The sequence below is a fragment of the Falco punctatus genome, assembly GCF_963210335.1.
Source record: "Falco punctatus genome assembly, chromosome: 6".
Lineage (NCBI taxonomy): Eukaryota > Metazoa > Chordata > Aves > Falconiformes > Falconidae > Falco > Falco punctatus.
In genome coordinates this window covers 78,549,506-78,563,703 of record NC_137585.1, presented here as the reverse complement: position 1 = coordinate 78,563,703, position 14,198 = coordinate 78,549,506, and the positions used below count along the sequence as shown (strand labels likewise).

The 14,198-nt window shown below is 38.7% G+C and overlaps 1 protein-coding gene across 2 annotated transcripts in view; it reads left to right on the top strand.

The window, feature by feature from the left end:
* Nucleotides 1–14,198, top strand: part of PPP1R3A (protein phosphatase 1 regulatory subunit 3A) — a 40,490-nt gene that overhangs the window by 12,871 nt on the left and 13,421 nt on the right. For both annotated transcript variants that reach the window (XM_080391000.1, XM_080390999.1), the window contains exons 2-3: nucleotides 12,008–12,066; nucleotides 12,178–12,314. In XM_080391000.1, the coding sequence (XP_080247126.1) occupies nucleotides 12,008–12,066; nucleotides 12,178–12,314 (196 nt within the window). The remainder of the gene's footprint in view (nucleotides 1–12,007; nucleotides 12,067–12,177; nucleotides 12,315–14,198) is intronic.

Genomic DNA, 14,198 nt, shown 5'->3' with positions numbered 1-14,198 from the left:
AGTCTTCGTACCTATAGTCATGAGCCTTGGGGATATATAGGGCTATATTAAATGTTTGAGCCTGGCACCAAATTGGTTTTGGGCTCCTGGTTCAGACTGTATGGCAGTAAAATCTTCAAATGGACAGATATACCGCTCTATTTTTTAAAAACATGTACGAATGTTTTACCATTAAAACTCAAGGTCTTTTTTAATGAGCTAGAAAATAAAGACTAATTTCTTGGGACTCTGTTTGCTTTGAGGCTATGATTATTCTCATCCCAAACCAAGCCAATGCATTTTGTTCTGTGCCACCTATGTCCCTGCTTCAATCATAAACTAAGACTGAAAAATGAAAATATTAGTAATTGGAAAATATAATCCCCTGGATAGCACCAATCCAATAATCTTAATAAAAATTGGTTTATTACAAACATTGCCTGAACCCTATTGGGAATTATCATTTCAGAAAAACCACTCAAATTCCCTTACAGCTTCTCTCTTGATCAATTGTCCCCCTTGATATGATTAATCATCATACTATATACTGCTTATTTGAAGCATCTTTTTCCACTTTGCTTTCCAAACTTCCTTTCCAGTTTCTCCTTGTTTAGGAGCTACTGACAATCCTTAGTTGTCCTTTTGCGTGCCTGCCTTTTCTCTTCTCCTGGTGTCGGCCCCTTTTCTTAGATGAGATGACCAAAACAAAGGGGTATTTCCCCAAGATGGGGAAATACCACAGATTAATGTTACTGTCTTCCACAGATTGCAAACATTTCAGTAGAGGTTCTTTGTGGCTCTATTTTCATGCAAAAAGACTGGCTCTCCTGATCATTCAGTCCTCTGTTCACAGCGTAGTTTTGAAATGGTAGCTGCAGTGCAAGCCCCCATTGCTACACCAGTGTGCAAATATCCTCACCTACCACTCTAATGACGAACAGGGTCATTCTGTCTCCCTGCCTCTATCCTCTATGTCTTGACTAGCAACAAGGGAGCTAATTAGTGTCAGTCCTGTTTGTTTGGTGACACCTATTTACTAAGAACTAGATTGAGCCTTTTTCTAATACCACTGGTAGGTGAAGGTCATATAAGAAAATCAATCTTGCCTAGATTTGTCATAAGGGCTCTGATTTTACGTACAGCTTCATTCTAATAGCATAACTTGTAATGGCGTAATATTTTTAAATATTATTCAGTAATTTCTACTTAATGTTCACACAGCTATTCATTTATGGCTGTTGGTTTTATTTGCAGTTTTTGCATTAATTTCTGAGTCTTTTCCTGTGTGGTCTCAATCAGTTGGATTCTAACGATGTGATTTCAGTTGTTGTTTTCTGCATTGTTTAAAACACATTATTTTTCTATTGTGCTTCTATTTTTCAAACACCTCCTGAAAAAATTCAACATATAAACAGAACGATACTGCCACACATGATGGCAATAGCAACCTTGTAGTTCAGGCACACATAACATCACATCTCCACAAGGAGAGATCATTTGGAGCTGAAGAGCTCTTCAGCAGGATCTGGCCGTGTTTTCAGAAAGCCACCTGACAAGCAGAAATTCAGGTGTGTGCGTTAGGAGCCCAGGAGTGAGGAAGGGTGGTGCTTGCTGAGCTCCACTCACCTTCTGCTTTGTTGTCAGCACAGACAGCAGTGCAAAGAGCTCCTGCCACCCTTTGCAGTCTTGGTCTGCCTGTAACGCGTTTGGTTTCTGATGGATTGAAGCTCTAGTCCCCAGGACTCTCGCTCGAGTTTTCGTAGGAGGCAGCTATTTCAGCCGGAGGACACAGCCAGCTGCCCAGGCCCCAGCCCAGCCCCTGCCCCAGCTCTGCCCACCCCCCCCACCCCCACCCCCCACCTCCCACCTCCCTGAACTTCAGCCTGGCAGCATCAGTTTCCAGCGCAGCTGTGGTGCCCCTGCTAGCATTAAGATCAGCTTTTCTTAACAGTGTATAAAAGCTTGAAAATGACTTAGAGCGTTTCCCTGAAAGGTGATACAGCCGAGTACTTAGTTTCCTCACAACTTTCTTTCAGAGCCACTTTACTGCTTCCCATCCTCCCACCCCCCATCCCTAATGGATTTGGTACTTCAGGGCTCACACATGCTGCAGCGTTGACACCGACGGCCTTTCACTGGTTGCAAGCAACCTTTGCTCTGCTGCTCAATTTGTCCTCTCCTCCAAACCCTGGGCAGACTTTCTGCAGTTCTGATTTTACGTGCCCAGCTCCTCTGCCTCCTTTGCCAGTCATAATTCTGTACCCAGTTGTTTAGTGCTCTCCCTAGGGTCTAATATTTGAATTTTATTTCATAGGGTTTTATCCCTATGTCCTCTCTTAAAAGAGCAGAGGGTCATTTAATTTTGTCGTGCAGTAATGTCCCTTTTCTTGTATTTTCTTCGTATCTGCCATAGTCTGTTGGAACACGTCTTCTTATAGGACAAACATCATTTTTATGCAACCTAATATTCACATGCTGCAAATCTGGTTTGAAAGATTGAAATTGTTTACCAATCATAAAGAAATCTTATTCTGTATTTAGATGGTTCCTAAGAGAAAAATGTATGCCCTTAATTTCTAGCAAATTCTTATCAATACCTTTGTATACAAATTGCTATAAAGATAAGCTATTCTTATCTAATTGTTTCTAGGAGCCTAAGACTGTCTCAGCAGGAGTTGCTGAGGGATGAAACTTCTAATGATGATTTAAAGCAGTGAAGTGTGTAGGCTGAAACTGAAATAATTATTGCTGTAACCCTCTAAGCACTCTAAGTTCCTCAAGAGAAAATACTTTGTTCAGAACAGACCCTGAACAACAAAATGCTAAAAAAGTAAAATAATAAAAAACCCCAACCCAACCCTTGGAGCAGGATGATAATTTAGAACTAGAATCAGTATAATGTGAGGGTGTTCTCAACAACTGTTCACAAATGCATCAGACATCACAATTAAAAAGGAATAATAATTATGGCCCCGTTCTAAAGTATGTAATATTCTATTCCATTCAATAAGCCATGAACACTTTAAAACCATCAGTGTAATCCACAAACCTATATTTACAACATTAAACTGGATGTTCTGCCTTTTCAATAACTGTCATCTCATCTCTATTATTTTCACCTCAGACTCTAATTGTTTCTTTTATAGGAGCTAACCTACCAGTGTCCTTGGCAGTACAGTTTATGGCTCATGCATTTACAGTAATTGTTTGGGCAATTTGCCACAGAGTATAAAAATCTTCACATCACAATCAGTTTTTATAATAAACAGCATTAGTTGTGAAAAATAGGACTGATGCATGATTCTTATGGTAGATAAAGGGCACTGAAGATGCCCTTTAGAAAAAGAAAGGGAAATGCTCAAGCCTTGAACTGCTTGAGAAAAATACTGATGTCACAGTAGAGCTAATTAATTTGATGGTACAAACAAGAGGGGGAAAGGGCCTTGCATTCATTAGTGTCAATTCCAAATGAGAGCATACCGTTCATAAAAATAATATTCTGCCTTCATTTAGACAAAATATGCAGGTAAACAAATCAGAAATAAGCACCGGTTCCTGCCAAAAGAATGATTTTGCTCCTTAGCATTACCAGGGCTCTTTCTCTCCTTTAGGCAGAGGAAGCTCCAAGCCTGGTGGGCACACCTTGCAGGTGGACCTCTGGGCAAGGTCAGATCCTGGCTGGCTCCAGCCACTGCTGGGCACTGGAGCTTCTGTGCACGGTACCGGTCTGCTCCTGGGAAGCTGAGCATGCACTTAATGGCTTCTCTCCACCACACTTAGGTGGTTGTGCTTAAAGATGTCCCACCACATGTGGCTCTGCTGCAGATGTTTTGTGGCTTCTCGATTTTCACGCGCCTAAAAATAAAATGGTCAAGCATTGCTTGGTGGGGAGGCTGTTTGACACGGCTCCAGCAGGCACAGTCTGCCATGTTAGAAATACTCCAGAAGAGAAATAAGGTATGCTAGTGCATGGGCAGGTAACCCTCAGCCTCCCTGCCATCTCCACGGCACCTCACGGACCCTGGCTTGTGCAGAGGAGCAGTGTGGCGAGGCCCCAGGAAGCACAAAGGTGGCTTCAAGCCAAGGTTGTACCTCTCTGGCTTGAGCTGGGCTGTGAATTCTCTGGCTGCCCCGGGGTTTGAGTCCAAGAACCATGTGTGATAAGAAATCGTGAAATGGTTGTATTATAAGACTGTAACTTCAACAGTTTGTAACACGGGCATCAGTTTAAATCAGTAGGAGGTTTGTTCCTATAGTGAGTTTTCACCTGAGACTTATGAGGCAAGGAATGAGTTTATCTTTACTCATTAAGAATTTAGTTCATATATTCAGTGAGGAAGATAGAATAGAATTAAATATGGAGACACCATCACAAGGAAGTCAAGGTCTACACTTTGGACATCCACACCAGGATCCTTGGCAGCTCCTGAACCCCCTTTGTGAGTTGTCATACAAAGAGACATGTCAGGACATGATTTGGATCTAGATGCCAGATGGTGGTGAGATGTGCCTTTAGTGGTAGCATCACCATAATAATGAGACCAGAATCAAGATTACGTTTTTAACCTTTTTTATATATAGTACTAGGGCTTTTCCCCTTCTTCCATTTTTTTTCTTTCCATGAATTGGTTTTGCTAATATTTTCTTCTGGTGGTTTTTTTTTGTTGTTGTTGTTTTGTTTTTTTGTTGTTTTTTTTTTTAAGGCCAATATAAATGAAGCAATATTTTAAATGTAATTTTCCAGTAACCTAAATGTTATGGGGGATTATGTTATTTAAAAAAAATAATGATTGAATTCTTACTCTACTGAGTCTTACAAACAATGTGATAGAACTTTAAAGCTCTGTTTAGAACTTCACACATACACAGTCTTTCCTAATGCTTTCCAAAATGCCTTCTCCATTATAAATTTATTTTTGTTGCATGTTTGTGGGTTTTGAATGACATTGCATATAATGCTACTAAAGTTCAGAATTACATGTGGAAAATCCTTTATTTAGCTTCTCATCAATGTGCTTTTAACACAACTCCTCCAAACCTTTTATAGGCTTTCTACTTCCAATGTGCCCATGAAATTTTTAAAATAATTATTGTTGTTGCTTGGGTGTTGTTTTTTTTTTTAATAAATGCAGCTGTTTCCTTCTCTACTTCCTTTTGACATGAAGTGTGCTGCTAATGATACAAAAGTACAAACCAAACTGCCAGCCCTTCCCTCTCCACAGCTCTGTGGAATTACAGTTCTGTGCTGGATGCTCCAGTGACATCTCAAACCTGAGCACTTATCGGCACTAATTTACTTTTTGCTCTTCTGCTTCTCAGCAAAACATTGCTGACACATTTAACTACTTCTTTTCAAGGATCTTGTATGTTTACATCCCACTGGCACCATTGTTCTGCAAGGCTGGGTATTTTCAACACTGGATCTAAAAGCTCTAGTTGCATCAAAGGTTGCTGCTGTATTAGGCTCCTCTTAGGTTTAAAAATCTGACCTGAAATCAAAATAGAATTAGTGTTTGGTTAGCAACCTCAGTCTTGCCAGCTCCTTTCATAAGGAGATTTTAGCTTCATCTCAACTTCAGTGTAGAAGAGGATTTTCTTGATTTTGAATCCACCTTAAAGTAAAAAACAGAAACATTAAAGATTCTGTGACATCCTAAGCCTACTGGGACTTTTAAATAAAATTTTACTGATTTTTTCCCCCATTACATGTTTTTAACTAAATATTTTAGACTTATATTTTTTAAATACCTTAATGTCCCCATACCTCCCTAAATTTAACACTAAATAATATATTCCCACATTTTCTTTTAAAAATTAGATTGCATAAAAATGTTCAGACTGCATTAATTTCCAGAGTTTTACAGGTACATTTTCATCTTTCCATACTCCAACAATTGTATCCTTTTCCCACATTCTGTAAAATAAATATCTTGTGATTTAGGTATTAAGATCTAGCATAAGTAGATATGACACAGAGCAATGTGACCAAGTGTGGCGTGTCGTACAAATATACAGGCACAACTTTTGGCAAATATTGGTGTGTGAATTAAAACCGGGACAAGCTATAACAACCTCACTCATCTCGAAGAGACGAGTACCCTTGGCTGTAGTCCCAAACCTATTTCAGAGCAGACCAAAGGCACCTGCTGTTCCACGGGGAAATGGGTGCTCCTGGAAGCATAACTCTCAGGGCATACTGCTGCGTGGGAGCATTTGAAATGGGGCTGGACTGCGACTACGGGACCATGAAGCCTTATCCCTTTGGGAAATGTGTTGCATAATCCCGTTCACAAAAATCTTTCCATGTTTTCATACCATGACTTTCTCAGTTTCTTGGGCCTGCTACTTGCACTGAAAAATTACAGAATATACTTCTGTAATGCTTACAGATCTTTTAAGTTTCCACAACAAATGGTTCTGTGAAATCTTTCTATTAATACACTATCAGAGTCCTACTGCTTGATGTCTTTTCTGCCTTTTCAGTATTTACCCCTTTGCTATATTAATAGAGGGCATTTATTTCTCCTCTCAGACAGTTTTTTGCTAGTCTGAAAATAGAAATACTAAATTTACCTGCTTGGTTAATATAGATTTTTCATCCTGCCAATCTCCTTGTAGTCTTCTTTTGCACCTGTTCCAGTTTGAATTAATCTTTCTTGAACATCATATACAAATGTTCCAGAGGAGTTCTTACTAGTACCTGGTGCTGTGACATGAATATTTCGTGGAAATCTTTTGTTACTGGGAATACCTTCTCCGACACATTACTGCAGACTGTTTGCCTTGTTGCCACAGCCATCTCACCCTGTTGGCTTGGAAATGTTTCATTCCAAAAACAAATCAATTTTTTATTGTTCACCTATTTCTTCCAATTTCTGAGCCCTCATTTTGTGACAGAAACTCTTTCTAATCCCTAAATGTATAAGCTGGCACTTTATAAATTTGAATTTCATCCCTTATCTATTATTCTGATCCTCCAGGCCACCCATTTCTTTCAATCCTCCTCTGCATTAGTGATGTCTCCCAACTTCCTATCTGCCATGGATTTAATTTAACTTTGACTTTTTGTGCGTTGGTCTGTAATAACATGACTGAGTAAGTCTGATTACACGACCGGTCCTCTCCAATCCTCTGGTGACGTCTGCCAGCCCTGCACAGCCCAGCTTGTGGGACCCTGCTTGGCACAAAGCCCCTCTTCCACCGCCCAGCTCTTGTACTCATCTCCCTCTTCTCCAGTTTAATTAATAAATTTCCCATGTGGCCGCACAAAAAATTCTTTAATGAAGTCCAGATAGATTAGATAACCGATTTTTAGACATGGGAAATATAGTAATCTTATCAAAGACAGATATTACCAGGTGAGCCTGGCATTTATATACCATTTTCCTTTTATCTGTATTTATTCTCTCATTTAAGTTTTATTCTAAATTTATCATGAAAACTTTTTGAAGACACCTGGGCCTGTAGTTGCCCTGACACTATTTCTCCTCTTTTTCCTCAATATAGCCACTACTTTTCCTACTCTTCTGATAGTGTTACAGTAGTATCAAGACCAGTCTGATAGATTTGAATAGCAAAGATTTAAAACTAATGTGTGATTTCTTCTGTTGGGTCTCTCAGTACTTTGTGTTGGAGATCATCTGCTCCTCTTAACTGGAGCATATTTAAACACCAAGTTCTGCTCCCAGGCTGCATGAAATAATATAATTATCTAAATCTCTGTTCCTCTAAGTTACACCCTGTAAGACCTCTGATCCTATAAGGTTCTGCACCACTACTGGCACTGTGGTAGAAAAGTTTAGAAGTCTTTTGATTGTGGGTTTATAGATTATCTGAAATCTTGATCAAACCTCACTTCTAAAAAAAAATTCCTATTTACCTCAAAAAGACTAATTCCAAAGCCTTGACATGTCTTCCTTTATCTGAACCCTTTCTGAAGTCAAAGAAATATTGTTTATTGGCTAATTAATTTTTTTCTCTCATCACTTGTACACTGTTTATCTACTTCTCACATCTTTTGGATTCAAAGTTTAACATTTTTTCTCTGGGATGCCAATTCCACATAACTTTGGGACTTCTGAACTCCTTCCCATAATGCCCATCAAATTTTCAGTCCTCTCAGTCCTACTAACCAGTCCTTAAACTTCCCATTTGTTCTCGCTAAATGCCAAATTATAGTGATAACCTGTTTTCACTCCCAATTTCTTTCTATCACTCAGTCCAAGGGAACGATAATGCCATCAAGATTGAATCACGTGAGCATATGGGTTTTATTAGTTTGTATGGATTTTTTTTTAAGCTGGTAGGAATTCTTAAGTTCCTGATGTACTTTACAAAGATGTGTCTCATTCACCTGAAGGAGAAAATGCAGCTGAGCTTCTGCAGCTATACAGGTACTTATGCTGGAGGGGAACTGCATCAGCTGATATGGATTTTCCCAGCTCACAATGTGGTCAGAACACCTGGATCACTTAAAAATAAATGTTTTTAAACAGAACACAAATTTTATGTCTATCACTAAAAAATGTAGGCACATTTAGACCACACTCCATAATGCAGTGAGATAATTAGTTTATAAAACAAAAACTTAATTGATATTATAATTTAAAAATCTGCTCATGGAATTCTGAGAGTGAGCTAAGGACTTTTCAGAGAAAACCGATCAATCAAAAAACTTACTAACTAGACAAACACCTTGTAAGTGCCACTGCTCAATGAAAGAGCTAAATTTTATTGGCTTTTGGGAAGCATTTCACTCTTTGGAGTCTACTTATATGTTTGAGATTGCTCTGTAGTTTTATGCACCTGTGTAGGTAGTCTCAGCATCTTCATATCACTTCTTAGATTGAAGTAGTGCTGTTAAATGGCTGTTATGTTCCTTGTGACCCTCAAAGACTGCAGTATCAACATGCTCAATTTAGGTTAATTCTAGATTTCCCACCAGAATAATTATATGATGACAGATATTTCTGATGTAGAAGTAAAGTAAGGAAAGTAGCTGTTACACTGACTTTCCCTGTACTCAGGTATTTGCAGGACAGTGTGCACAAATAATGGGCTATAAACCAGCAACCTTTACAAAATTCAGTGCAACATGCAAGAAGTTATGTGACAAGCCCTGCAGTGTGGTTCCAGGCTGTGAGGCTGTATGATCATCGCTATTCATTACCTACGTTGCAGCTGTGAAAAGAAACTTATGAACCAGGACTCCAGATACTGCTAGAACAAGAGTTAAGGACAAATTCAATTCTAATCACAAAACCCATAAAACTGAGGGGCTCAGGTCGCACACCGCGTGTTACAGCACCAGCCACTAAAACTCAATAGCTGTGTTCCAGCTGGAATTTAGAGTTGCAAAGTGAGATTCACTCAGCTGTTTCCAGTTGTCTAAAACTTCCGGTTCCAGCCTAAGGCAGTCACTGTACGTTCCCGTTATGGTCAGTCTCTTCCAGAGGCAGAGAAGGATGCATCACACCACCTCACTTGTGATGTCTGTGACAGTGGGAACAACTCTCCCTTTGGCAGTGTTAATCTCTTATTGCTGATGATAGGGGTGATGTACACGTGAGCACAGATGCTTAGAGAACTAAGGCTAGATAAGGTAAACTCCATCTTGGCACACACCCATAAGCATCCAGCTTAAAACAGCTTTTATACCTGTTTATTTTTATATAATATATATATATGTTTATATATTTTTATACCTGTTTAAAGGTTCAGAAAACACATACTTCTCCTTAGCATCCTTAATCAAAGACTGTATCTGTATTTTACACTGAAAAGCTGTAATCAAAACCAAACATTTTCACTGGATAGGGAATGCAGGGTACAGGGGATGGAATCCAGTTTCTATTTTCTCCAAGGAATGAAGAGTAAAGAATAAGGATCTTGCTTGAACATCCAACTTCAAGAACAGCAGGCAAATCTGCCCTCCAGTTTCTCCCTTAAATGGTCTGCATCCTGGTAATCAGGGTATTTTTCAGATGTGTGTGCAGTGAGGTTTTTAATCACATCAGGGCATGATAGAAGCTGAATGTGCCACTGCATCTTGGATGCGAGCTCTGACTGCCAGTAGACTATTATGGGCATCAACATCTCCCCTTCTTCTGGGAATGCTTCTTGAAAGAGAAAAACATGTCAGACTCCGTTCCTTCCTGAGAGTTGCATCTATATGGCTAAATGACGCAGGTAGCCAGCTACATTCAAAGAAAAGCTTTGAGACATTCTTTTTTTTCCCCACTGGATAGCAGTTGAAGGTTTCCTCCTGTGCCCGTGTGGCTTTGGGATTGTTATTTTGGGGTGAGTGACTCAGATCATGCGTTATACATGTCTTGGCTCCTAATCTGGGACTTTTGCAGACACCCTATTAACACCTTTAATGCATCTGTCTCATGGTTACGCCCCAACCCACACAGTGTCTAGGCTTATGGAAACAGGTGGGTGAAAAAGATGTGAGAAAGCAGAAGAAAACTGGGAACTAGATGTAACATGCATTTGAACAGTAAAGAAAAAATAATAATAATGATGTATAAATAATAAGCAGTAATGATTTACCTTAAAATCCCCGACAGATCTACCAAAAACAAGGGCCTGGCTCTGCCAACCGTTTGAGGATGAAATGCAGATTGTAGCAACTGCTGGCAGAGAAAAGTACAACTCGGTGTGAGTAGGAGAGTGAGAAACGTGTGGAGGCTATGCATGTACCAGAATTGAAGAGCGACATGTCATTCATACGGATAGCAAGGATATTCAGCGTTATTGCAATTAATGGTGAAAAAGAACTGTTGAGAGAGCATTAAATCTTGTGCTTCAAGGACAGCTTCTAACAACAGAAGGCCAAGAGGAAATTTAATAGGGCAGTGCAAATTACACTAAGTATTTTCCTACAAGAACTTTACATCTTCCCCTGAAGTATTTGATGGTGGCCAGTGTCAGATATCAGAAGCCAGATGGGCAGGATCTTCTGTCCGCTTTAGTCTGGCAATCCCTATAAAGGTTCAGTTTTACAAAAGTTGGTGACAGTTGATGTCTAGGTTCTTTTAACAGAGTATAAATTTAGCATCCTCCTTCTGAATTAAGCATTTAGGTGGTAGAGTTAATGTTATATCAATTCAGATGAAAGACGCTAGGAGAAAATAGAAGGGGAAAAGATTAATATTTGAAAATTAGAAAGTAATTTTCAGTAACAGAGGTGGACGGCTGGTTGAAAAACGCATAAATTAAGACCTACAGAAATAAAATTGCTCCTCATAGAGAAGTCATTAGGAGTAATATAATAATTTTCATTTTACATAAGTGACATTCTTTTTACATTTTTTCCCCCTTTTCCACTAAAGGTTACATGCCCATAAGCACGCAGTTGAAATTGCTATCACTTTGCATTGATATTGATGAGGACTGCGGGCACTCAGCATCTCTCTGTAGGTGTTTGTCTTGTTGGACCTGGCCTTTGTTTTCACAGCCAGCAAAGCCACAGCAAAATTTGCACTGGCTGCAGGGAAGCAGAATTCATTCCTGCCGACCAGGCATAGCTTAGCAACAGGATTTATACTGTATACATGCAGGGAGAATCTTTTGATTTATTTCAGGTAACAAAGATGTCTTTTTTTCCAGCGATCTCTGTATACTTACAAATATTTGAAAAATACAAGCAAGAGAGAGGCCCAGTCTCCTGAACACATATATCCTTCCAGACCCTTGCCTGACCCCAAAGTTACGCTCTCCTGTCACTGACCCATCTAATCACCTTTGTGCTGCTTTCTCAGAAAAGGCCTGGGAAAACCCATCAGCTTTGCAATGTAATCTGAAGGTCAACACATTTTCATTTTCTTGGCCAATTCTTTCTTTGACCAAGACTTAATATCAGGTCACTCAAAACCCCCTACATTTTATAAAGCTGTTATTTTCAGAATTTCAGACAGCTTTCAGCATTTTGTGTAATTAACTAGCGGCCTTTATATCTCAGTCTAAGAGGAATTACAACAATAATTTTTGCAGAATAACACAGGAAGTTCCTTTTGTTTAACAGCAAAGAAGAAATATTGGCAACGTCTGATGATGATACATGGAATTATTCAAGGACTTCAGGTACAATGCCCAGTTTAATTAGTTCTTCCTTACTGCACTTGTTAATTAAAAAAATAGTGTAACAAACAACCTCATGGTAATTATTCAAGTGTGTTTTTGTTAACTCTTCAGACATAAACATCCCAGAGATTGTTTATTCACAAGCAGAAGACAAAGACACCAAACCAGCTAATGAAAATATAAAAGATAGAAATGCAGAATACAACCAGAGTGATCACGAAGATGATGAAAAAGAATTAGAGTTGCTGGTAAGTGTTATACAATTATATCTACAGTATTAAATGATTTGAATCCATTTACGCTTCAAAGCTGGTGAAATGCCCCCTTTTAACAGAGCTGACTGATGTACTAATTTACAAATGTAAAGCCTTGGTCTGTACTTTCATTGAATCTCTAACTGATTCAACAATAGAAGGTGCTTTGATTTCAGTATAGTGCATCAACTTTTTCTGGTCTTAAATTAATGACTTCTCCCTTTTACTTCTTTACCAGAGGTTCTAAATGACAGTTCGAAGGAATCGGAAGAGCAGCATTTCAAAAATCTCCCCTCCTAGTTTCTAGGATGGGAATAGTCTTAAATAAATGCTTTATATTTAGTATAATTCTTATATTTATGGTAGTGTTTGCTGTTGTTTTTTTTCAAAGGATAACTATGTAACATGAGACATGAGCAAAATAAATATAGATATATTTATAATAGCAGATTTTTCTATATCAGTATTTGACATTACATTTTTTTGTAATAAATTTCACACTCAGTGAACATTCAATCTATTTGGATTTGTGTATGTGTGGTTTGGCTTGCATTTTTCAGTATGAAAGAAAAAATGGCAATAAATGAGACACGTACAGCAATCTATTATTCTCAGTGTCTGTTCTCAGCTCATATCATTTGGGTGCATAGATTCATAATCATAGATTATAATAGCTATCACCTGTGAAAATGTGAATGCTGAATCAGACAGGAGAGGAAGATGAGAACCATTCTTTTCTTCTTCTTTCTTTCTTACTGATAGAGAGAATAAATTCCTGTTATTTGAATATAATTTTTTCTGGTCTTTTACCTAAAAAAAGTTGAAAATTGTTGCCTATTGTGGGATCTTTCATTGCCTGGAAGTTAATGTCTCCTTTTTTTATTATCTTTTTTTGGTGTGGTGAAACATAAAAAGGAGGACCTTTAAAATCCCTTGTTGTTCTCGGTCCACCCTGTTACAAAAAGCAGGATCAAATATAACCGTTTGTTTATCAATTGCCAGGATTGTCCATACAATAAATGAAGGGAGAGCTATAATTTACATGTTAATTTGCGCTATGCACTCTTTAATGAATTAAACAATGAAGGTTTATAATAGATGGAAATAAAACCAAATCTTTGAAACGCACAGGCATTGGCTCACAAGACAGCTGTGCAGTTGACAAGTAACATGAGCCTTATGTGAGAAGAAGGGGAAATCGTTAAGATTTGCATATAATTATTGAGATCATGCAAATGTCAGTTATGAAGAGGGGAAAAAAACACAGGCATCTCACTGTTAAATCCTGACAGTTGGCATCACCGAAGAACTCAAATACACTTGAGCACTGGTTGGCAGAGGGTCATTAAAACAGAATTTGCAGAGACATTAGCTCCCTCACTTTTCTTTGAGTGACGTTTTACTATTAATAGTTTGCAGAGGCTTTGCAGAAAACATATTAATAAGAGAAACTGTAATGGGGGTATCTACAGCAAGTGCAAATGCATAAAGGGGTGCCCAAGAAGCTAGCCTCTAATTGATCAGCTAGTGCTATCAGTGTGACTGTGCTAAAGTGAGAAGAGAGTGCAATGACAAGCAGGCATAGCTGAATAATACAATATGATATTTGGGAGCTTGGAGGGAGAGTGATCAGTTTCTGGCCTTTTTACTTTGCTGATCTCATTTCCAACTCATGTCTTACCAGATTGTCTAAAAACAGTCTGGTTTGAAGCCTGTAAAAGGGTCCCTGAGAGAAATGAGGCACAGATAATCCTTACAGTATTTGTCAGTGTGAAATGTGTCTTTGTTTTACCGGACAATATTGTACATCACCTGGCTTTGATGTACTGTATCAGTGCCCTCATTTAAGTCCCAGTCCTCCCCCCTTGCCCCATACCT